General features: G+C 40.1%; 11 protein-coding genes across 11 annotated transcripts; 4 read left to right on the top strand and 7 right to left on the bottom strand. All coding sequences in view use genetic code 12, as the record gives it.

Moving 5' to 3' along the window:
* Positions 1–72: 72 nt before the first annotated feature.
* PICST_49425 (O6-methylguanine DNA repair methyltransferase) lies at positions 73–657 on the bottom strand (the record flags this gene model as incomplete). Its single annotated transcript, XM_001386358.1, has 1 exon — positions 73–657. One exon carries the CDS (start codon positions 655–657, stop codon positions 73–75), a length of 585 nt encoding a protein of 194 aa, XP_001386395.1.
* Positions 658–720: 63 nt separating this feature from the next.
* Positions 721–1,413, bottom strand: CTR3 (Copper Transporter integral membrane protein that functions in high affinity copper transport; the record flags this gene model as incomplete). The annotated part of the gene is given in 3 exon segments (XM_001386359.1): positions 721–1,065; positions 1,079–1,108; positions 1,138–1,413. The coding sequence occupies 3 exon segments, from the start codon at positions 1,411–1,413 to the stop codon at positions 844–846; spliced, it is 528 nt and encodes a 175-aa protein (XP_001386396.2).
* Positions 1,414–1,734: 321 nt separating this feature from the next.
* PICST_33598 (predicted protein) lies at positions 1,735–2,461 on the bottom strand (the record flags this gene model as incomplete). Its single annotated transcript, XM_001386360.1, has 2 exons — positions 1,735–1,773; positions 1,883–2,461. The coding sequence occupies 2 exons, from the start codon at positions 2,459–2,461 to the stop codon at positions 1,735–1,737; spliced, it is 618 nt and encodes a 205-aa protein (XP_001386397.2).
* A 7,295-nt stretch (positions 2,462–9,756) lies between these two features.
* Positions 9,757–10,830, bottom strand: PICST_33600 (histone H4; the record flags this gene model as incomplete). The annotated part of the gene is made up of 1 exon (XM_001386361.1): positions 9,757–10,830. One exon carries the CDS (start codon positions 10,828–10,830, stop codon positions 9,757–9,759), a length of 1,074 nt encoding a protein of 357 aa, XP_001386398.2.
* Positions 10,831–11,476: 646 nt separating this feature from the next.
* On the top strand, positions 11,477–12,271 carry PICST_49723 (Phosphoadenosine phosphosulfate reductase; the record flags this gene model as incomplete). The annotated part of the gene is made up of 1 exon (XM_001386173.1): positions 11,477–12,271. One exon carries the CDS (start codon positions 11,477–11,479, stop codon positions 12,269–12,271), a length of 795 nt encoding a protein of 264 aa, XP_001386210.2.
* A 487-nt stretch (positions 12,272–12,758) lies between these two features.
* Positions 12,759–14,450, top strand: CYP559 (cytochrome P450; the record flags this gene model as incomplete). The annotated part of the gene is made up of 2 exons (XM_001386174.1): positions 12,759–13,217; positions 13,314–14,450. Coding segments are annotated over 2 exons (1,596 nt in total), but the record flags the coding sequence as incomplete, so codon positions are not given.
* A 772-nt stretch (positions 14,451–15,222) lies between these two features.
* On the top strand, positions 15,223–16,122 carry PICST_63351 (predicted protein; the record flags this gene model as incomplete). Its single annotated transcript, XM_001386175.1, has 1 exon — positions 15,223–16,122. The coding sequence occupies one exon, from the start codon at positions 15,223–15,225 to the stop codon at positions 16,120–16,122; it is 900 nt and encodes a 299-aa protein (XP_001386212.1).
* Positions 16,123–16,135: 13 nt separating this feature from the next.
* Positions 16,136–19,235, bottom strand: PICST_68406 (predicted protein). Its single transcript, XM_001386362.1, has one exon. The coding sequence runs from the start codon at positions 19,200–19,202 to the stop codon at positions 16,203–16,205; it is 3,000 nt and encodes a 999-aa protein (XP_001386399.2). The 5' UTR covers positions 19,203–19,235; the 3' UTR covers positions 16,136–16,202.
* Positions 19,236–19,818: 583 nt separating this feature from the next.
* Positions 19,819–20,187, bottom strand: PICST_37097 (predicted protein; the record flags this gene model as incomplete). The annotated part of the gene is made up of 1 exon (XM_001386363.1): positions 19,819–20,187. One exon carries the CDS (start codon positions 20,185–20,187, stop codon positions 19,819–19,821), a length of 369 nt encoding a protein of 122 aa, XP_001386400.1.
* A 1,025-nt stretch (positions 20,188–21,212) lies between these two features.
* ANG1 (pH-regulated antigen precursor) lies at positions 21,213–22,157 on the bottom strand (the record flags this gene model as incomplete). Its single annotated transcript, XM_001386364.1, is given in 3 exon segments — positions 21,213–21,353; positions 21,387–22,066; positions 22,085–22,157. Coding segments are annotated over 3 exon segments (894 nt in total), but the record flags the coding sequence as incomplete, so codon positions are not given.
* A 690-nt stretch (positions 22,158–22,847) lies between these two features.
* ZRT2.3 (Zinc-regulated transporter 2 (Low-affinity zinc transport protein ZRT2)) lies at positions 22,848–24,824 on the top strand (the record flags this gene model as incomplete). Its single annotated transcript, XM_001386176.1, has 2 exons — positions 22,848–23,078; positions 23,757–24,824. 2 exons carry the CDS (start codon positions 22,848–22,850, stop codon positions 24,822–24,824), a joined length of 1,299 nt encoding a protein of 432 aa, XP_001386213.2.
* Between the last annotated feature and the right edge of the window lie 50 nt (positions 24,825–24,874).

Below are 24,874 nucleotides of genomic sequence, written 5' to 3' on the forward strand. Positions count from 1 at the left end.
TGCTGCATTTGTCATGTCAAGTGTATAAGATATAGAAATAAAATCATTGGTCATTAAAGTAAATGTGCTATACTAGTTTGTAATAGTAGACCCGTATTTGGATCCTAGTTCATTTTGTAATATCGTCTTCTTGATATTAGTGCCATATCTATAGCCAGTAATCTTCCCTGAGCTGCCTATGACGCGATGACAGGGTATAACTACTGCTATTCTGTTTGCGCCCACACAATTGCCTATTGCTCTGCTTGAATTAGGCATTCCCAAGTGTTGAGCAATTTTCTGATAAGTAGAAATTGAACCGACTGGAAGTTCGTTAACCAAATAGTCCCATACTTTCCTCTGGAGCGGCGTTCCAAATACAACTTTGTATGGGATCTTCTCGTCTTTGTTCTCAAAATCAATGAGAGATTTAAATTTCTCGAGCGTGTCTTTGATTTTAACTTCAGATTTCTTATTTACCAAGGAAGAAGAAGCCGAATTCAACGAATTAACTCTGAATTCTGGAGCTTTTAAAAAGTCTTTTTCCATTAGTTCAACCATAGAAGCTTGGCTATTCAATTCACCAGCAGACGCGTAATAGACACATCCCTCGGTATCTAAAGCAACAAGTACCAAATACTCACTTCCACTTACAAATGAATAGAATAAGTTCTTCATTTTATATTTGAAAAAATCAGGTAGAAAGAATTAATCTGCTAAAAAGACTATGTATCAGGAATTAAAGATAGAGACGTGAAAAGATAGAGCGTATATAGCGTGCCGATTCAGACGCAATACTGCGCATTTAAGTTGTGCAGAAATTTGCGACTTCGTTTTTTGCAACTGGTGGCTATTTTGCAATCTCTATCTACAACACTTTCTGTCTTCCGCGTCATCGACAGTCAATGGTTCTTTGTAGCTGAAAATGAATTTACCAACCAAAGCTCCCAAGATGCACGAGATGATGATGTATCCGTTGTAGTACATGAACAACAACATGATAATGTAAGACAAGCCCCATTCCACAGTGTACAAGAAGGTTCTGACGGCGTGTTCAAAGAAATCGGCGGTGATGTCACCGTAGCCCTTTCTGAACAACCACTGGTGTGAAACAACGTAAAAAACAGAACTCTTAGCCAAGTGATTTTGAGCTTGAACTGCAGATTCGCCAATCTTCAGCCTTTCCAACTCGTCTTCGGAGGAGAAGTTTTCTGAAGCAAGTTTGTTGGCAAGATGTTTTCTCACAAACGATTTGTCGAGTTCACGGCAGAATCTGTGCAACCATTGAGCAGCAACAACCAAAAAGAATACACCAATACAAGAACCAGCAAATCCTCCTTTGGACTTGACATGCCACGACCTAGCAATGAAGCAAGAATCAATCGTATACCAATTCCACAACATAGAAATCTTACAACCAGAGCCACCACCCATAGACATCTTTGGTTTTGCAGTTGCGGTCGAGGACATGTTGGATGAATTCATCGATGAGGACATGGATGAGGACATATCCATCCTGGCGACGAGATCAAGAGTTTTCTCAAACAAGGACATTCTAGTCGAAACTAAGTTTATAGATCTATATGAAACTGCTAGGTTTAGTCTGGACTATTGTCCCAATGATCTGTTTATATACTCAAATCATTTTCAAAAACCATTGAGCATTTTTAAGCTGGGGCCATTTTAGATTATTAGTGAGCAATTTACTTTACTCTGTTTATCAAAACTTTTCTTAACATTTTTCTTAACCCTATACTAGTCTGCCTGAATAGTTCCATACCGAATATCGGTTAACTAACAATATATACAGTGTACAATATATTATAATAATACCCGGTGATGTAATTGGTCATCACATGAATTGCAATTAAGTAGCTTTACCTTAGTCTCATGCGTCACAAACCTTGACTCGCGATAATGCAAGATAATAGCGCCCTATGAGTTTTTCATTGGCTTTCAAAAAATGCAAATAATTAAGGCGTTGGGATTTGATCGTTAGGTCGTTTTCTATATTAATGAGTTTGTTCTTGAATCGAATAAGATCTATATCTGGTACATCGTCCGAAGGTTGTGAGTTCGAGTCCTGCGCTATTTTGGGTACTTCGTATTCTATGAGCTTGGGCTGTACGGGAATAAAGTTGATAATTCTGAACCCCACGAAACTATTGCAAGTGCAGCAGAACATGTTGTTGACGACAATTTGTTGGTTGAGGACCTCTAGATGATCTTCTGGTTTAACATTTACAAACAGGAAATCGCTTACGTTAGGGTTTTGGTTATCGAAATTCTGATTATAGGCACAAACCAGAATCGGCGTATGACATTCGTTACAGATGAAGGATCGAACCACTTTTCCCTCTTCTGTGTTGAGTTGTTGACGGCAGCTTGTAGTAGCAGTAGTAGCAGCAGTAGTAGGATGATGGTACATTTCGGCTTCAAGTGTGCCAGGCTGGTCCACGTAGAATGGGTACGGAATTCCCATAGTCTAAGGCATGTAGCTATATAAGTACAAAACCCTTAATATTATTAAATAGAAACAAGCCAATACGAGATTTCCAAGAATAACCAAACTATCGCCTACACTACGAGCCACCAAGGAAATACGGGCATATATATCTCTACATGACTTACAATTTACAAATCAAACGAAGCCGGTTAAGATTTCGGCCGAAGCCCACGACAAATAAATACATACTGCTGTAGCGAATAGCTTCCGTAAGGATAGAGATTCGTATATCCAAATCCTCATACAGGAAATTCTAAGAAATTTGCCTTGCGTCCCGCAAAAGTTCGTAAATCGTGACTTATACAGGATTTGATGGATGCCTCCATATCATGGAATGCAAGAGGCTCCTGGTGACAAACGATTTATCATGACTACAGAATGGTTCGAGGTGGCTTTGTGGTTCGAGGAGACTTTGTCACCGTAACTGGAGTAATATTCACCGTTAGCACATTGTTGTTTGCGAATTTTCTCGGTATTCCCGCTTCAGTAATAAATTATCGTCTCCTCACAAATAGATCATTACAAGGAGTGACAAATTTTCTCATCTACTATCACAATAGCTACAAAAAGCTATTGGGACCAGTACCTTAACCGCTGCAAATCTCGTAACCATCCTCTACGACAATTCTTGTTCCAGAGAGTTTTGTAGATTTAGTTTACGAAATACAAGACTCTTGGTGCCACCCTTGATTCGCAGTTCGGGGATTACAATTAAAAATATTCTAGAGCAATCCGCTCCACGCCATTGTTCCAAAAGGCACAAGCCCAATGTCGATGAAATATACATTGTAATCGCTTAGTAAATACCCCTTAGGGGCAAGTTCATAAACTTACCCGAAATATCCCCGTTAGTTATTTGGCGGGGAGCAGTTCTTAAGTGTAAACGTCACCTAGTAATATTCGTGCCTCGATCTTCAAATAGAGCAAATACGAACTTGCGGCAAACGACTGCCATGCTGTTAATAACAGTACCAATGCTTGTGTGGAAGACACATACAATCGTTCCCATGAAATTGCAAGTTAGACCTCGGAATTTTGATTATTCCTCGGAATAAATATTGTAGGTGGCCTATCTAAATTTTGCACGATGGCACAAATAATCTTGCACTACTCGACAGATAAGTTGGAGTATAACAAGTCAAATTTTGAATAATGTTGCGCGTTTTTAGTATTTGGTATTAAATAGATATTCGAGAAATATTAGCCTTGCTATCATGCAAAAGATTTGTTCTTTCACTTAACATTTAATTGAGGGGCCTGCAACATTGCTTTGGTTCCCGTGCAATATTAATTCCGAGAGTCATCCAAAATTCCGAGGTCTAACTTGCAATTTCATGGGAACGATTGTAGCTGTATAAAAGTAATGAATCCAGACCCCCAGATCAATGGACCCCTTCGATAAAGACTATTCACTCACCTCAATCTATTTCCGATAACTCGGGCCGGGAAACTAGATAATGTAGCACTTATTCTTAAATCAAACGATATATTTATTTATTTTAGGGCACTACAGAATATTCCATTTACTAAAAACAAAGCTCTAATCGGCAACTGCTGGGTTGGTTCCATTGCAGACAAGCGCCAATGACGTTATGTTGCATACGTCAGATTAGATTTGACCGAGTATAAATCCTCGTAAACAGCATTAGTAAATTTATTGCTTTGGGAAATCGACTCCCGACGACTGAAAAGGACTATTTTTTGGTACCGTATACTAAAATGGCTCATTTATGTGAGGAGGAGTGTGTTCGAAAACAGTCAGCGTTCATAACCGATCCTCAAGAGATTAAGTTGCTTTAGGCATCAAGTTTGGGAATTAAGAAATATAGAACAGATAAAGAACTCTCTGCAAGGTGATGACGTCAATTGTAGCTTGTGACAATGTTGTGTAATAATTGTTTCCTTACTGGAATGATGAAGAAGAGATATTTTTGTTCGATGTTTTTCCAAATTAGAAGAAAAAACCTACAATATTAGACTTTCGTAAATAAAAGGTGAGTTGTTCATCATTAAGAATATTAACTCATCAAATATCTACGGCGGGTTGCTATATCATACTTTTCCAGCAAAGTAAACTAAACTATCAGGTCGTATTAGTGTAGTCCCACAACCTCGCTTAGTCTTGCCAGGACTACCAAAGTACTGGCTGCAACACACAGTCGCGAGATTGTGTATAACTCCGTTCACTATCTTCGTGTGACTCGGAGTTATATTAATCATGTGAAATGAATCATGTGAATATAGTCATGTTGTTTGGATCTCGATACTGTATATTGAATCCTTAAGTCTTTTAGGCTTAATATTTAAGCTGGCTACGTCGAAGTTGTTTCTACTGAAATCCCTTGCATTAACAGCTTGCTATGAAAGCTCAGATTTGACTCACTTCCTAGGAGGCTTCTAGGTTCCTTAGGAAATTCTGTTAGCTAAATATATAGACAAATTCTCGAGGCGAGAATGTGAAAAATTTTCACGAGATTCCAACTGCCCAAAATGGGATCAACTTGGTCGGGAAATGTACATCTAGACCCATACCAAGTAGGACCAACCATCGCAGTTACATCATATGGCTAAGCCTTCAACTTCGTTAAACATTCTTGAAGTTGATGGAATATAATGTAGGATCAATGTCGTACCACAGCGACATTATACGACATTTAGATTGAATTTCCAACACTCCCCTAAAGCTCTGATAGGTTCTCTTCTAGAGCTTTCTTCTGGAATTTTTTATTATGGATACTTTTGATTTGGACTTGTCTCTTCGTAGTTCTCAAGTCACGATTGTACATGTTTTCGTGTGTCACTATGTCGGCATCAGGCATGTTAAATAGATATTTCCGTAGTCGATCGAAATCGGGGAAAGTGAGAGCTTTAGTAAATATGTCTGCAACATTTTCTTTGGTTTGAATGTAATAGACATGGTATCTGTTGTGATGGATTCCGTCTCGAATGTATTTGATCTTGATGTCAGGATGACGTTTGGTATGAGATAAGTCATTGTAACAGTTTGCGATTACGGCCTGATTATCTTGAAGTAACATAACTTCTCCAACATCAAAGGTAAGACTCTTTATCCGAGTAGTTATCTTCTCGGTTAGCTTTGCAGCCGCTTGCAATGAAACTGTTTCACAATCTCTTGTACTGTCAGTTATTAAACTCTGTTTCTTAGCAGACCAGTCTACCAAATTTCCATTGACGTACAATGCGATCCCAGTTATCAGTTTTCTATCCTTGTCTGGAGCAAATGATGCATCCGAATAGGTTCGTATCGAGAACTTATCATTCACATCAGGTATTCTGCCTTTTCTATATTCCAAAGGCATGTGCGTATTACTTCTCAAGTATCTTAACACATAGTACATATTGTTGTAATCATCCACGTCTGGGTTATGGGATTTTGAACCAAGGACACTCACTGCGTATGATATGTCCGGCCTTGTGTTGTTGCTAGCCCACAACAATTGTCCAACGGCACTTTGATAGAGTTTCTTTGTTTTCTCATTAAGTAATTCGGCCTCTGGTTCCTCATGCATCCCGTCGACGATTTTAGTATTCTCCAAGTACGATTTTTTCCTTACCATAGGAGTTCTCTTGGGTTGGTCGTCCATGATATTGCATTTGTTTAGAAGATCTTCTAAGAACTTAGTTTGATATAATGAGTATCCTCCTTCAATTCTTTTAAATTCGATACCCAAGAACTCAGTGACTTCCCCAAAATATTTGAGGTCGAACTCCTGTCTTAATTCTAGCTTAAATTCTTGCAACATCAGTTCCTTGGATGCGACCATGAATAGATCGTCAACATATAATGCTATTATGATTATTCCTTCTTTATTCCGTTTGTAAAATACACTTTCTGTAGTCGATTCTGCGAATGACAAACTTTCTAGTGTTCGTTTTATTGTTTCGTGCCAGTGAAACCCCAGTTGCTTTAGACCATATAAAGCTTTATTGAGCTTCCAGCAATGGCCATCTTTAGCTTCGTATCCCGGGGGAGGTTTCACATAAATATTCTCGGCAAGTGTAGCGTTTAAATAAGCAGCTTCAATGTCAAGATGATGCATCTCCATACTTAATTCTGTCGCAATGGCTGCCAATAATCTGATGGTTGTTAGATCCACAACTGGAGACGATACCTTTGTGCAATCGAAATCGATACTGTCCTTCTGTCTATATCCTTGAGCTACACATCGTGATTTGTATTGCGCATTTTTCAAATCATTCTGCTTGAAGGTGTGTACCCATCTGGTTGGAATAGGCTTTCTTCCTTTGGGTATTTTGACAACAGTGTAGACATTGTTTTTCTCAAACTTCGATATTTCGTTGTCCATTGATTTTATCCAGTCTGAATTCTTGTAATCAATTTTATTGATAATTGCGTTTAAATATCTTTTCGGAGGTCTTGACATTCTGCCTGATTTTAATTGAATGACATACTGGGGATCTATCTCCTCAGTGGCGCCGGTCGCCTCAGTAGTCGCTTCTACTTCCTCTTCAATTTCACGTTTAGATTTCAGAAAATCTGGGTGTACTTTACGCCTTTTGTTAGGCTTATTTTTGTTGGTAGGGGAATTCGCTGATATAACACGATTAGGTATGGTGTTATACGCGCGTCTGTCGTTTGTGATCTCACCCCTGTCGACATGTTGGGGTTTAACGAGATCATTGTTCGACTCAGGGATGTTGGGGATCTCCTCTGCAACATATGGGTCTGGCAACACAGTAGCTGCGGAGGCATTCGCGTTCTCGGCTTGGCTTTCTTCTGCTTGCTTGTTTATGTCTGTAGAACTTGTAGAGGGTGTCTCTTTATTGTGGTTGTCTACATGCTTAGTACGAGGGGAATGCTTGAGCCCGTCTAAGTCTTTATCTGACACAGGACTAGTGGAGGCGTACGTGTCACTATTCTCATCACTATCGTCGTGCGTTTGCTTATTGGTGAGCTCCTTATCACTCAATGAGTCTTGCGGCGTATGTTGGTCAGTGGAGTACCCGACATATTCATCGCCTCTGTCCAATCGTTGGACGTCCGTAGCAGTTGTACTAGTTTGTGCTACGTGCTTGGAAGAGGTACCTTTTTCTCTGTCCAAGACTTTGTGGGTGTCAGGTTCGGTAGGTGAACTGTCTACACTGGAAATACCTGTATGCTTAGTGTAAGGGGAATTCATGTCCTTATTTAAGTCTCTGAAGTGATCGTTAGGCGAAGGGAAATGTGCGTCCTTGTCTAATTCACTTGTATCTTTCGCGGGATTAGGGGGATGGATTGCCCTTGTGCCCGAGGCGGTAGTGGTGTCCGCGTGTTCTTTGACAGATTGGGACACCTGAGTTATGTTAGTGACTTCGGTCCCTGCAATCAGTTCTTTCGATGTTGATGATTGTGGGAGCTCAGTGTCCTCAATGGTCTTTGTTCCACTATAATCTTGCTCGTTGTTGATGTTTTTGTCTATCTCAGAATAGTTGTCACTATCTTCTTCCATATTTTCCGTTGCACTATTATAGTCTGCACTGTCATTTCCCCAGTAGTCCATGCTTTCCAGGTCAGTGTCTGTAAGTGCTTCATCTGCTCCCCTGATTGGCTGAATTGCGGTGCCCTGTAATTCAGTCAATTTACTTTGAATCTCTTTTGCTATGTCTGGATGTTTGGACTGCAAGTATTCGATCTGGGATTGAGGATCAGAGATGTCAGGAATGTCTTGATCAACATCACTTGTCCCAGTGTTTAGGAAATGGTCGAGATCAGTCGAGTCTAGAATTTCTTCCGTTTGGGGTATGGTAAGTGGGTTTTCCGAAAGACATGCGTTTATGTAGGTTTTAAGGTAGCTATGACCGTTAACGAATCGTGCGTTAGCAGTGTTTACTTCGTGATAGTCCGGTGATTGTATGAGAATCTTATATGTGTTATGATCAGTACCATATCCGATGAAGGATCCGTAAACTGTGCTAGGGTATTCCTTCAGTGGGGATATCCGGTATCTTGCCAATTGCAAATCATTCTCTACTTTCACGTGTACGTCTTGACCGAAAGGCTTATAATTAAATTGTCTTTGAGTTCGCTCAAATACTTCCCGTGGTGACTGACCTTCTAATCCTACTTTGGGGGTGTTATTCAAGACGGCTGTAATATAGTTTACCATTTGAGGTAATAGAACTAATATTGATGAGCCAATATCTGGAAATTGTAATGTTAATTTCTTAATCTGATTTATGATAGTTCGGTTCTGCCTTTCTGCCGTGCCGTTGATAGCTGGTAGGTAAGCCGGGGTAACATCTTTTTCTATACCGAGTTTAGATAGCATATTTGCACTTGGAAATTCAGGGGCATTGTCAGTTCTAAGGTGACCGATTCTCTCCCCTGGAAATTTGTTGTTGAGCAATTGTAATTCAGTATATATCCTTGTGGTAACAGCTTTAGTGTCTGTCACTATTGTTCTAAGGTACTTCGAGTAACCATCTGTGATCGAAGTTATATATTGTTTCTTTCCACCAAAGTGAAACGGACCCATCATGTCAAGATGTAATCGTTCAAGTCGGCGAATAGGTGTGGGTCCATCATTATTGTGTGATGCTGCTATGGTGTTAACGCTGAGACATATCTGGCAATTTGTAATTCGTTCGACATCGTTCCTCGTTGGTTTTGCCTTTATCCTACCATTTTGATAAAGTGCCATCATGCTCTTTAGAGCCATGTGGTTAGAACCAATGTGAAAGTTCCAAAATGATGATTGTTTGTTTACATCGAATTGTGGTGGGTCGATATTGTGAATCGTTTGAACTTGACTCAACAACTGGGTACCGGTGTAGTTGTCGGTCGGTTTTAGATCAATTTTGCCCATGTATACATTGTCAGCATTAAGCATGCCAGCGATGATTTCTATTTTTCCATTCTTCTGTCCGATATATGCATATTTGTCATCGAATCGACAGTAGAAGTCGGTATGCTTAGAGATCTGAGATACGCTAATGATGTTGTGCGGAAGTTCTTTAATGACTCTGACGTCTTTAAGTGTTATGCCAAAGTCACCGTCAGATAATGTTAATGTGCCCATGTGTGTTGCTATAATGATGCTTGAGTCCGGTAATTCAAATCTGCTTTCTTCTTCTGTCAAATTTTCAGTTACATTCGTTAGTAATCGAGCGTCATTTACAATGGACCATGATGCACCAGAGTCGTATAAGATGTCTCCCGCTTTTGTGCCAGATACGATTTTGTTTAATCGTTGTATATTTAATGGTATATTGTCTCTACGTTCTGGTCCGTTAGAGACTAGACCTTGACCTTATTGTCCGTGGCGTTTGGCACCGGAGGTTTTGCTCTTGAATCCCAGCTTATTACCATCGTGTGATTCACCTGTGGTGTGGGATTTTGCAAAGTTTCCTCTATTTCCATTGGATTTGGTCTTTTCTCTCTCTTGGGCGTTTTTAATCCTTTCGCTTATCAAGCTTTCGATTGTTCTTTTGTCCAGAGAGTCTGGTGGCTCGTAGTCGTGATGATTTCTCATGCGCTGAATAACGTCATCAATTGTTGGTGTTTTACCATCCTTTTTGTGTTCCTGAAAGAACCAAGCAAGAGATTTATAAAACATGTTGCGTGTTTCAACTTCGTTTAGGTACCTATCAAATACAATGATGTAATATAGTTTCATCTTGCACAAGAAATCTAGGATTTCTTCGTTGGTGCCTTCAACCCATTGTTTTATGTGCAGAAGGCCATCGACAGCTCTGTCGGTATCCGTTCTAAAATCTCCAGTGTACCTAAGGTAAGTCAATACCTGTCCAATTCTATGTGGAAGGTTCTCCATCTTGTAAGTCTTTACAAAGATGTACATAGTCTTTAAATCTGTTTCGTAATTCACTTCATCTATCTCAGAGAATGCCTTTTCATTAATATCAATTATTCTGGATATCAATTCATCGGACAATCTGTGTATGAATGTTTCCAATTCCTTCCCACGCCATGGGATGTTCTTAATATTGAAGTCTTTAGAATCATGTCCTAAGTCTTCATCCCATATTTTCTGTAAGCCACCGTATCTTCGGAAGAGTTTTAAGAAGGCTTTTTCCCATTTGGTAATAGCGTCAATATTTCTCGCAAGCGGAACAATTCCTTTGAAGGCTGTTGCTGCTAGCTCTGAATCTTTCTTCGCATCCTTCCTTATTTCTTCATTCCGATCCTCCAGTTTGTTTATCTGGGGTGGAGGTACGCCAGAGGAGCTTTGAGCTTTCATAGCTTCCATCAACGCGTCATACTTGGCGCTTTGAACCAATAGCTCTTGCTTGAACTCATCTTTGAGTTTCTGCAATTGCTTCCCAACTTCGCTGTTAGGGTCGATAAAGTTATCTTCTTTAGCCATTTTTAACTTAAGATTCTAACGCGAATTTTGACTTCTAATCTGTTTGGATCTCGATACTGTATATTGAATCCTTAAGTCTTTTAGGCTTAATATTTAAGCTGGCTACGTCGAAGTTGTTTCTACTGAAATCCCTTGCATTAACAGCTTGCTATGAAAGCTCAGATTTGACTCACTTCCTAGGAGGCTTCTAGGTTCCTTAGGAAATTCTGTTAGCTAAATATATAGACAAATTCTCGAGGCGAGAATGTGAAAAATTTTCACGAGATTCCAACTGCCCAAAATGGGATCAACTTGGTCGGGAAATGTACATCTAGACCCATACCAAGTAGGACCAACCATCGCAGTTACATCATATGGCTAAGCCTTCAACTTCGTTAAACATTCTTGAAGTTGATGGAATATAATGTAGGATCAATGTCGTACCACAGCGACATTATACGACATTTAGATTGAATTTCCAACACATGTTATTGTTGGCATCATATCACGTGTGGTATATCAAAGCCATTTCTTCCTATTCAATCTGGAGTAGTCTATTACAAATCAGAATTTTTCACTGATTCCGAGTATTTGAATACTAAAGGCAGCTTACAGAGCACTAGGTAGTTTTTTCTGTTAGAAAAGATCAAGTTATAAATAACTAATCATGACTCTGACTCCATCTGTTGTGCTCACTCCAGAGCATTTGAAGTTCTTAAATGAAAAATTGCAATTTTTGGAACCACAAGAGATTATCAGATGGGCGCAGATCACGTTCCCCAACTTGTTCCAAACAACGGCTTTTGGTTTGACGGGGTTGGCTACCATAGATATGATCTCCAAAATAGCGACACGATACAGTGAAGAGAAATATCCCATAGATTTGATTTTCATAGACACTTTGCACCATTTCCCCCAAACCTATGATTTGGTCGAAAACATCAAGATCAGATACAACCCTCAGATCCACGTGTTCAAACCTAAGGATGTAGAAACTGAATCTGAGTTCTCTGTAAAGTACGGTGAACAATTATGGGAGACTGATGATTCTTACTATGATTTCTTAGTTAAAGTAGAACCTTCGCAAAGAGCATACAAGCAGTTGGGAGTGCTGGCAGTATTGACAGGCAGGAGAAGATCACAAGGTGGTGCCCGTGGAACTTTGCCTGTTATAGAAATCGAAGAATCCAGTGGCACGATCAAGATTAATCCTTTGTGCAATTGGGATTTCAAACAAGTAAAGCTGTATATAGACGAAAACAAGGTTCCCTACAACGAGCTCTTGGACTTGGGCTACAAGTCGATCGGCGACTGGCATTCTACTGTTCCAGTAGCTGAGGGAGAAGACGAAAGAAGCGGAAGATGGAAGGGAAAAGCAAAGACAGAATGTGGGATTCACGAAACCAGTAAGTTTGCCCAATTCTTAGAGAAGGCTAATGAGGCAAAGAAGGAAGTGGTATAACAACTTCTCAATACACAAGGAAATGTTGCAGATATTTCTTTACCTATTCATATAAGATATCCTATTGTAGTAAGAAATTCCAATACCTTATTCATTACATTAACAAGTAACAGAACTGAATTCCAACGAGACAGCAGTTTAGAAAAATACCATAGAGAATAATGCAATGTACGTGCCAGTATTGGCAAATATGCTTCTATCATGGTCTGTTGGAAAGCGGAAAACTATCCCGAAACATTGGCGCAATGCCCTCATACTTTTAGATAGGTGCAAAACTGTTCGATATATGCGCGGAATACATAACCGGGTTAGGGAAACAGATAACGCGCGGAATTTATTTGGGACATAAACGCATATATAAGGCCTAAATTGCAAGTGTTTAATGTGATCGAATATTTTGTCTCGTTTTGACAAGGATATGCTTCTAGAAATAGTTAAGGAAGTATACAAGTACACACAGAGCAACAGTAAGGAAAGTTGGATCTTCATACTTGGAGTTTTTCTTGCTTACCATCTCATTCTTTATCCGTTCTTCTTATCACCTTTAAGAGATGTTCCAGGTCCATATTTACATCGAATCTCTAGTCTCTCCTCTTTGAACAAACAGAGGAAGGGACGGTGGACTATGACGGTTTACGAGTTGCACAAGAGGTATGGAGACGTTGTGGTATTATCTCCAACAGAGGTTTCAGTAAATGGAAATTCCAAATATGTTCATGATATATATATCAAGAACTTCCCCAAAGCAAAGTTCTACGAAAATTTTCGCAATCACGGCTTCAAGGACAACATGTTCGCGAGTTTGGAAAATGACAGACACATTGCCTACAAGAAACTAATTATGAACTTGTACAGCAAAAGTGCCATCTTCAATAAGAAGAATGGAACACATAGTATCATTGTTCAAAAAGTAGGGCAATTGGTCGATGACATACGCCAAAGTTCGGTTACTGGCCAAAGACCGGATTATATCAACGCCAAAAGTGTTCACAACGAACATGGAAAGGGCCATAAGACTCAAGATGGTAAATGGTTGAACAAGTCTGGAAAGACCCAGAATTTAGGAATCGAGGTTTACACCTTATTTGCATCGCTAGCCATGGACGTTGTTTCTGCTTTCGAGTTGGGAATGAGCAATGGCACAGATTTGTTATTACATCCCGAGAAACGTCACATTATTATCAGTCACAGACAGGTTGCAAGCATGGTGTTCTGGACAACTTTAATGCCTCGGTTCTGGAACTGGGCCGCGAGCTCTACCATCTTGAAGGCTCTGTATGACATTACTAAATGGCAACTTGGATTATATGCTCAGGCAGAAGAGAATGTTCCCGACGTAAAAGAAGATGAAAATAAGTCGACGCTTGAAACATTGAAACAGAAGGGTCTCAAGGGGGAATATGCTTATTCCTTCTTGACTGACAACATATTTGCTGGCCACGAAACCACTGCCATCCAGCTTGCGTACATGTGCTACGAGCTCTCGCGTCCGAAGAATCTCCACTTGCAAGAATCTTTGAGAAAGGAATTGATTAGAGAATTTGGTCATCCCAAGTCTGAAAAGGATATCATTGATGATATGAGCAAAGTCGATGTCCTTCCGTATTTAAATTCTGTTCTAGATGAGAATTCTAGAGTACATGCTTCAATTCCTGGCTCTGAGCCACGTTTAGTAGATTCTCCCTACAAAGTCGAAGTTGGCGAGGGTAAAGTGGTAGAATTACCCAAAGGTACTGGTATTTCTTGTGTGGTTTATGCATTACATAGACAATCTGATGTATTTGCAGAACCAGACCAATTTATCCCTGAAAGATGGTTACAATATGAAAACGAGCCTGACGAAGTTTTCAGACAAAGGATCAAGCGAATGCAACGTTACATGATGCCATTCGGAAAAGGAATTAGAATGTGTTTGGGAATGAACCTCGCATTGATTGAGATGAAGATGGCCATTGCTAACCTTTACTGGCACTACAATTCCAAGATATGTAGTGACTGGTGTGAAATCACCGAATACACAGAAGACAGTAAAAAGCTCAACCCAATTTTAATGGGTGAAACAAGAAAAGGAGAAAACCGCACTGATGAAGAGAAAATGACTATGTATGATAGCTACACCACAAGACCCCTTAACGATGAGTGCTGGTTGGAATGGTACGACAATCAATTTGAGAACTAGGACGTTGACTAAGGAATAGAGCACTAATATAATAAGGCAGAAGCGAAATAAAACTATGAAAATTTCGTCATATGTTGAAACGAACATATCCCATTATTTCTTGACCTTGTAGAGTGGCCAGCTTGTAGATGACATAGCAAATGTACAATCGGATGCAAAACATGAGTCTGGAACATCTCTAAGTAACATATCACGTGAAAATTACGAAAATCAGTAGCAATATGCAATTAATTTAGCCATAGATAATAAGAGTTGTTGCCTCCACGAGAGTGAATCTAGTCGTATCTATTGATGGCATGTGATGAAAATTGCACGTTGCAGAAAGCCTTCTAACGGCCTCCATTTGTGAGGGATTTGAGCAGCGTAGATATGAGAAGACTGAAAAGTGCAATATCGGTGCGGCCGTTTCGCTCAGATTACCGAGACCTCCGGTACCTGGTCCGATGCAGTTAAACAACGTGATGGCAAGTTAAAGAGGAATGTGAACCGTTATTTTAGTCTGATTCGAACTTCTGTGACTACAGCCGCTGATACAATTTCCAAATCTAAGTGTTAAACACAATTCCATGGCTCTCCGTTGATTTGACTTTTGATCATTGTATATAAGGGTGCAATTTCATAAGTTCTGCTCTGCTAGTGAAGAAGATATCAACTAGAAGTAAATTGCTAAATTGCAATTCTGCGATACATTCCATTATTTCGCTATATTTATTCTTTTTCCACCACGAACATATCTTGGTAGAGTATAAGATTATAAGAGTATTACTCCACAATGCTTCCGTTCGCTGTTCCTTACCCTCCTGAACAGGAAGATGGATTCTGGGGAATCCCCACCTCCACTATAGATTGGTGCGAAGAGAACTATGTGGTTTCTGTGTATATTGCCGAAGCTCTCAATACTATCACCAACTCTGTGTTTATTGCGCTTGCGGGATTTGCCATATACCATGCTTATTCCAATAAGCTTGAGCCACGGTTCATCTTCACAGCCTTGGGCTTCTTGCTTGTCGGGGTTGGTTCCTGGCTTTTCCACATGACCTTGAGATACCACTTCCAGTTGCTAGACGAATTGCCCATGATATACGCTACATGTATTCCGTTTTGGTCTGTATTTAGTGAGTTCCGTACAAAGAGAGAATCGGTTTATGTAGCCATTGGCATCTTTACTGCAGCCAACACCTTGACTGTGATTTATTTGTACTTCAAAGATCCCACGATCCACCAAGCTGGTTACGCAATGCTTAACGCCTTCATAATCTTCAAGTCGTTGCATTTAACATCACTCCATGTCCACGACAACTTGGCCAAAAAACAGTTGTATCGAACCATGTTCTTTGGAGTGAGCATCTTCCTATTGGGCTACTTCTTGTGGAACATGGATATCCACTTCTGCGATTACGTCAGAGGAAAGAGAAGAGAATGGGGTATGCCATACGGTTTTGTGCTCGAAGGCCATGGCTGGTGGCACATCCTTACTGGAACAGGTATCTATTACTACTTGGTATACGAAGAATACTTGAGATGCTTCTTGACGGGGACTGAAAAATTCTTCACCTTCAAATGGGTAGCAGGATTGCCAATCGTCTCATGCGTAGACGCTGTGGGCCTTGAGAAGTACAAAGCGAATCAGCATCTTAAACAGCTCGACGCTGAAGTGAAGAAGGACATCTAACCTACCATTATATACATTTCATTCGTTTATTTATATGATAATAATAGTTCAATTTCTACACTAGATATCACAATACCACTTCACAATGCCGTAAGAACTTCATTTATGAACTTATCGTTCGCAACCACCCCTGAAAACTCACCTTCGACCAATTGCTTGAGCTTGTTGACTGCCTCGCCACTTTCAAAGCGACTCTTGGATGTCTCAGGATCATAGCATTCATCTTTCCACTTCTTCAAGATCGTCTTCAAGGTGTCAACTCCACGGTCAATCTCTTCGGCAGAACACTTCGTTTTTTTGTTCTGGATAAACTTGTCTTCCTCTGTAACATTCATATCTTGCAACTCTGAAGCTTTTCTCTTCGCCATGTTGATAATCTTCGATGGAAACTTAACCAATTCAGCAACATGAATACCAAACGATTTGTCGGATACTCCTGGTTCAACACGGTACATCAAAGTGATGTCATCGTCATTTTCATCTTTGTTTTCTACATGGGCAACAACATGTAAGTTGTCAACTTTGTCCTCATATTTGGATGATAATTGAGTCAATTCGTGAAAATGGGTTGCAAATAACGTGAAACAGCTTTTTTCTTTAATGAGGTGTTCCAGAATTGACCAAGCTAATCCAAAACCATCGTAAGTAGAAGTACCTCTTCCCAACTCATCGATGATAATCAACGAGTTTTGTGTTGCTGTGGCCAAAATGGACGAAGTCTCCAACATCTCGATCATGAAAGTAGATAAACCCTTAAGCTGGGAGTCTCCAGCTCCCACTCTTGATAAGATAGCATCAAAGATGGGCAATTCTGGAAAATCGTCTTCATTAGCAGGGATGAATGATCCAATTTGCGCCATCAAGGCAATAACACCAATCTGTCTTATGTATGTTGACTTACCACCCATATTTGGACCAGTTATGATAACAAAAGGCTTCCCTTTGTCACATGCATCGTTTGATAAAAAGACATCATTGGCAATGAAATTAATGTCATCTTGTACTTCCAATACAGGATGTCTGGCTTCTCTTAGCTTGATTTTTCTATTCTTGAATTGGTCCGAATCAATATCATTGCTCAATGGATGCAACTTCGGTCTTGCAAATACGGTTGGTGCCACTATTGCCACATTAGCAAAGCTGACTAATACATCCAAATGTGCAAGCGTCAATGACAAGTTCATAAAAACCGATTGATATGACAAAGAAATGGACAATATCTCCTTAATTAACTCGCGCTGTTTGGTATTGTATTCTTGAAGAGCCTCTGCATATTCCTGGGATAGCAAAGTTAATCTCTTGGTGGTAAAGAAGACACCAGCCTTAACAGTCTGGAGCTGAGAATATTTGTTACCGGTATTTCTCAAGACGGTAGAATCATTTCTGGTAACTCTAAAACACCAACCGTGTTGTATATGTTTCTCTAACTTCAATTTCTTGTCCAATTCCATATTCAAGTCGTCAGCAACTTCAATATGTAATTGTTTTATTTCAGCAAGACTGGCTTGTAATTTATCATTAATTTCAATAAGGGACTCGTCAAATTCTGGTCTCACATTGAAATCAGAATGCAATTGGTCATAAGCAGAACTTGATTCTAATGGCGATAAGTCAATGGTTGTCTCGATCATCTCTTGGAATTTTGATAAGGATTCAAGACTCTTCTCGACTGGCTCGAGCCAATGCTTCTTTATCAAATTTGCTACCGGCAATGAATCCTTTTCCTCGATATCAGCAATCACCATTTTACTCATGTCAATGAATGCAGGCAAAGCCAATACTAACTGATACAATACGACAATATCCTCTAACTTCTTATTTTCGTTGCCAGTAGACTTTGACAAACCATTGCTAATCTTTTTCAAAAGTCTTCTTATATCAGGTACCTGCGATAAGAACTCTTGGTTGGCATATACTCTGAAGTTGGTACCGTCCACGAGATAGTTCACCAAATCTAGCCTTTCCTCGATCATGGACAAGCTAGTGAGGGGCTGTTTCAACCATTGAGAAAGTAATCTAGAACCTGCCGCAGTTCTACACTTGTTCAATAACTCAAAGATCGAGCTGATATTGGAAGATTTAACAAGAGCATTGGAAACTCCAGAATTCGAAGATGGGAAAATATTCAAAGCCTTCATTGTAGAAGAGTCCAATTTCATGTATGAACTCAAATTGTACTGCTCTATAGTGAAAGAATTCTGTACATCGTCCAGCAACAACTGGAGGTATGCAATTAATGCGTTGCAACAAGCAAGCGAGTGGGCGAAGTCGGCCGTATTGATTCCTTTGGAAGCCAACAACAAATCGACGTTGACATCATCATCATCTTTTTGGTTTTCAGACAGCACCAACTTGCGCAAATCCTGCTCAATATCTTTAGTTGTAAAGAATGACGATTTAACGGAGCTGACGACAAGGTAACCGATTTTATCCAAGACTTGAAAGAGCTTTATTGATTCGGTATTCTCATCTTTGGCACTGTAGTTCGAAGGCAACACGACTTCTTTTACACCCAATTGTAACAATAAACTTTCAAGGTTAGAGAAGAGGTCGTTGTCTTCGAATTCAGATACTTGAATAGTCGAGTTCAGTGTGTCTATGACGCAAACCCCAACTTTTCTAGCGCTTCCTGTTTGTTGAAACTTAATACTAGCCACCATGGGAGTCGAACAGTCCTGAAACATGCCTTCCAAATTGACACCATACTCGTTGGCAAGAGCTTCCAAGTTACCCGGCGTTGCTGTGCTGAGCAATTGGAACGTTTTGTTGTGATATATCTCCACCTTCATATGTCTGTCGATGATACAGAACTTCAACACATTGTTCAAGAATACCTGAGGCAGGATTGTGACGTATCTGTTTTTGTTGCTGTTGTTATATTTGAGTACAGATTGTGTTTTGTAAATGTTCTCTGCTACAAGATCAGCGTCTTCGTCGAGGGCAGTGAAATAGTCCTTGTTGTTGTGGTCAATGAATCTGATAGTAGAGGCATCTTTGGTAGAAAGGCCAGCATATTTACGGTAGAACAGCCGTTCGTCTACCGTATCGGTGAATCTGAGATCGGGACGAGTACTGGACATCGTTGCTGATATAGAGAAGAAGATTGGTTCTTTGCTTAAATGTCAAATCTGAAAGAATTGTTTATTTGTATTTTTTGAGGTACGTAGTGAAAACGCGTTATTTGTGAAGCGCTACCGCAGAAGACAAACGCGCTTCAGGGTAGCGAATGTCGTAAGATATAGGTCTTGCGGTTGCGACACTATATGCAGCGAATGTCGTGTGCCTCGCTCTTTCTTTCCTTCCCCAGTTTTCACTCTTCGTCTAGGTGAACAAAAGGTTGCAGAAAAATCAGAAGTTCAGAGCATAATTCTTGGCAATTGACTATTAAGAGATGTCTTTTTTGCAGTCAATATTGACGTATACACCTCAAGACAATGTTGACATGAGTGCCATAATCCAAAACATCAAAATTTCAAAATTATGCTGCAACTAGATATATCAGAATTTCATCTGCCCATCTATGCTGACTTACGATATACGCTCCCACATGGCGCCTCAATTAAAAACTGTACATAACTACGTAAAATCGTCGACATTCAGATAGTGGATCTACTCATCAACTACAAAGGCATTTCACTAATGAGTACTTGTATATTTCAATATATATTCATGTAGCCATGATTGCCGCGCAGCAGCCTAGTAATTGTACTTGTTCGATTGGTAGTCGAATGGTGGCTGGGAGTCTGGGTGCCATTGTTCGCTACCACCGTAGTGTTGATCGTAGTTGTCAACGGCTCTTTGGGTGGCTTGTTCCTTAGCCTTATCTCTGTCCAAGTAGTCCAAACCCTTGGTTTCGACCAACTTGTCAACTTCAGCTCCAGCAAAACCGGCAAGAAGTTCCTTGGCAAACTTGTGGGAAACTGGCTTGCCTTCCTTTCTTTGCTTGTCTTCAAAAAGCTTAGCAGCTTCGAAAGATGCAGCACCAGCCAACAATTCGTGGGAGAACTTGCCTTCGTGCTTGTCACCGTAAACCTTTTCGTGGTCGTCTTCGCCAAATCCAAACATTGTATTGATTTTACTTTTGTTTAAAAAATGAAGAACAGAAAACAGGAGCTCAAGTTAAGAGACGAAACTCCCCATATTTATACCTCTTGGGAAGCGTCGACAATTATGCAAGCGTGTCAACTTTACCCCCATCGCATTTCTGCCAGTAAGACACTCTTCCATACTGAAACGCTGCCCACGAAAAGGGGGAATGTCATACATACAGTATGTATATGTTTATGGATCCATTGAGGGGGCTTGTTATATTTCACTATAATAAGTAATAAAATATTGTTCCATCTGAAATTTACTGAAACTCGTTCGAAGCCTGTATTGAAGTCAGGGGCCCAACCCAATTGTGTTCCAGATGATCTCGTATTCCAGGCTATAAAAAGATCGAATTCTATGATAGTACAGCTTGCCACAGCCCACTCTGTATCATCAGTTTTACATCCTACAGTCCATTGTAAATATGTTCCATGATCACGCTCACTTGCAAATTAATTAGCTTCGTACCACAAGTTGCTCGCAGAAACCAAGGTAACCGTTTTGGTGGCGCATATTGTTCAGAATTGAGAACTGATCCACAACACTGTTGTTTATCGTTTATCGTCTACGACTTACATGTTCGAAAAAAATGAAAATACCATTGAACGAAAGATAAAAGAAGAGGATCTCGTATAAACTGCCGAAAGGAAAATAGTTAAGTCAAAACATAATTTTATCACATATAGAGGTTTTCAAACACAGTGGGTAGAGCCGTCGGCATGGGTGTGACATTCACTTCCTGTGGGGTGGTCGTGCTCTTCCTCATGTTCGGCACAATGGACGGTGCCATCTGCATGATTATGGCAATCAGTTCCAGATTGTTCAGATTCGACAGCGCTTGGTGGCAGCTCGTTGCTATGATCATGTTCTTCATGATGTACTTCTTCTTCGCCGCAGTGGGTATTACCATCCTCATGAGTGTGGCAGTGAGTTGCAACTTGTTCGGAGTCAGATTCTGAAGTAGTTGCGGGTTTATCCTGAACTTCGTCGTCATCAGCACAGTGTGTTGAGCCATCATCGTGGGTATGGCAATTACTGGCGATTTCAGTTTCAGCATCAGCAGTTTCAGCGTTACTAGTCATAGCATTGGTGGCAGTAGCTTTGATATCAGCAGCAGTAGTAGTAGTTTTGTCTTCAGTCTTTGGTGATTCTTCCTCGTATTGCTCTGGAACCTGTATCATCTTACCATTTCTAAATTCGTAGATGCCATTGCACCCAACTCCTGGAACGGAAATATCGTGAGCATATATATCGAGAGCATAAAGTATCAAGGATGCAGAATTTCTGACTGCTCTGCTACCGTTGGTCTTGGCCAACTCCAAAACGTCTTCGTAGGTATCAGCGTAGTGGCCTATTGCCCCCTTTCCAAAGGCATCGGTGTGCCAGATTCTATGAAGAAGATCAGCCGACCAGTAATTGGTATTCTTATATCTACCAACAGTGAATCCTGCTGAACATAATTTTGTAAGTGACAAACGAGAAGAGAACGACAAATCACAGATGACAGTTTCATCGGAACCGTTTTCACCTCTCCAATGGCCAGCATAACCTTCAAGATCACAGTTACCATCTGGGTTGTCACATCGGAAAGTGAGGGCACTCTTATCCTCACTGACTATACTGTCAAACCAACCAATCACTTCAGCAGAGGCAGTTTCATTTCCAAAATAAAGTCTGAAAAAGTCGGAGTTGTTACCGAATCTCAATGTGTGATCTCTGGCATGAGCAGCCAATTCTTCAGTTTCTTCAAGGGCCGAGCGGAGTTGGTTGTATTGAGTCTCATTACATGAAGAATGTATTGGAAAGTCTTTAACCCAACCAGAAGACCAGTCGTAAGCTGGAACTCTGACTTCTCTTTCTGCAAACAAACGCGAAAAAGAGTCAGGTGATGCTGGTGCGGCTAAAGCAGTAGACGTGAATAAAAGAACAGATGAAAATTTCATGTTGCAAGGTCTACTTTCAAAAGCTATTGGTATCCATTTTCGTCTTTCAGCGAATCTGGGTCTACATTTATAGAAAATTGGAAACGGTAAACCAATAACCATTTGAATTGTAAGACACTCGTCTGCTTCCATAAAATTTGCATCATACAAGGAGGCATTCACCCATACAGACCTTGGCAATGGAATGGGTTAGAGCATTAACTCATTTGTTCACTCAAAAAAGTTCCATTAAGTATTTATTTCATGCATGCAAGTTGCAACCAGTTTAGTGTAACTAGGCAAAGAAATTTTTGGTAACCTTGAAGGTTGCAAAATATTTTCTAGGCAAATGCTAAATTATCTATGGCAAATAAGTTTACCTAGTTTACCTAGTTTACCTACTGTGAGCACTCTTTTAGAAAATTTCGACTGCACAAGATTGACCCTCCGAAATTTGATACTTCTCTGCCCATAAAATTGTCAATTTATCGCTATCGAATTTTTTTACTGACTAGATACTTAGTATACGAGGCTAAGAGCTAAGAGCTGCTAAAGTTAAGAAATTTCCGAATGCTTGGCCATGATAGTACCCAGTTAATAACTACTATAGTTGGATAATTATTGTTGACGAAGAGAAAGATTTTCAACAACATATATAATTATGAATTTGTTAGAATTAATAAATGTAGAATCGTGAGTAGCTAAAGTACTATGAAGTTCCACACATTAGTGCTAATTGCGGCGTCTATTTCTGTTGCACTTGCTGAAGTTACATCTCTTGGGCAATGTCATTTCCATGGTTTATCACAGTTCTGTATCGATAATGAAGGAGAAGAGGGAACAATTTCTCCAGCTCCTACGAACACTGAAAATGCTCCTCTTAGCTATACTGGTTGTCATAGCCATGGCTCAGATATATACTGTCTACACGGAAGCTCAGAAGTGAAATACACTAGAAACGAAGGAGAAGATGACCATGATCAAGAAGAAAATCATGACCATTCTGATGAATATTCTGGACAGTTCATCAATACTGAAGAGTACTTAGGAAATCATGATCACGAACATTCTGACGACCATTCTCACTCTGAAGAAGTCATTTCAGCAGTCACAAGTACAACCGAATCTACCCTTACACCTGAACATAGGGATGATCACGATCATCCCCTGGAAACAGTTGCAAGGAATACCGATTCGGCCCCTTTGATAACTGCATGCCACTTCCATGACGATGACCTTTATTGCAAAGACAAAGACGGTAGTGAGGGTTATGTAATCCCAGCTCCAACTGATAAGTCAAACTTTCCTTCAAGTTACACAAGCTGTCATAATCATGCTTCTGAAACATTCTGTATGAATGCCCAAAATGAAGTTCAATTCTTGAAAGAAGCTCCCAATACTCCAATAAATACTGAGTCTGCTACTCCTAGTACTTCTCAGGATGATTCTCTAATTACAGGTTGTCATTTCCACGGAGATACTTTTTTCTGTGTCAATATGAATGGGATAGAAGGATCTATCATCCCCCCACCTTCGGATACTAACAACGCACCAGCTAGTCTTACTGGCTGTCATTTAAGTGAAACAGATACATTGTGTCTTGATCAAAATGGGGATGAGGTAATGTTCTTGTTGGAATCTGAAGCAGACACACATCAAAGTAGCTCGGCAGGAAGAAAATGTCACTTCCATGCTGGAGTTGAACACTGCGACGGAGGAAGTGAGGCAGAAGTAGAACCTACTTGTGAGAGATACGACCGTGATTACAACATACCACTTAGAATTGGGCTCCTTTTTGCAATATTAGTTTCAAGTATCATTGCAGCCTTTGGTCCCTTGTTCTTGAAGAACTTGTTTAAGCTATCCTTGGAAGGTTATATTGCCACTGTTATAAAGCAATTTGGTACCGGTGTTATAATTTCTACCGCGTTTGTTCATTTGCTTACACATGCCGCTCTTATGTGGGGTAACTCGTGTATTAAGCTTAAATATGAAGCCACCGGCAATGCCATTTCGATGGCCGGAATTTTCCTCGCATTTCTTGTTGAATTCATTGCCAGTAGAGTTCTTAGAGGAAGATCAAAAATGATAGAGAGCTCCACTAGAGTTCAAAAAGGAAATGACGATGAGAAGAATCTGGCTACCAGTTCTGATGAAATTAGACCACAGCCCGTTGTTGGCTATGACCATTGTCATGGTGTTTCACCACAGGACAAGTTTTCTGTCTATATAATGGAAGCTGGGATTATTTTTCACTCCGTTCTTATTGGTGTCACTTTGGTTGTTGCTGGAGATTCTTACTTCATTACTTTATTTATAGTTATCTTATTTCATCAAGTCTTTGAGGGATTGGCTTTGGGTGCAAGAATTGCTGAAATCGATAATGCCAATATAGTCACTAAAATGATAATGGCAGGACTCTTCGCAGTAATCACTCCTGTTGGCATGGCCATTGGTATTGGTGTATTGAACAAGTTCAACGGTAACGACCCTAGCACTATCATAGCTTTAGGAACTTTGGATTCTTTTTCTGCTGGTGTGCTTATTTGGACTGGCATTCTTGAAATGTGGGCCCATGATTGGATCTTTGGTCATTTAGCCAGAGCTCCATTGTTGAAGACCGGAGTTGCCTTGATCTCCCTCGTTGCCGGAATGATACTTATGAGTTTTCTCGGTAAATGGGCTTAATAACCGAATGTATAATGCCCTTATTAATCTACTTAACTCAATTAAAAGTG

The sequence above is a fragment of the Scheffersomyces stipitis genome, chromosome 7 (assembly GCF_000209165.1).
Source record: "Scheffersomyces stipitis CBS 6054 chromosome 7, complete sequence".
In the NCBI taxonomy this organism is placed as follows: Eukaryota; Fungi; Ascomycota; class Pichiomycetes; order Serinales; family Debaryomycetaceae; genus Scheffersomyces; species Scheffersomyces stipitis.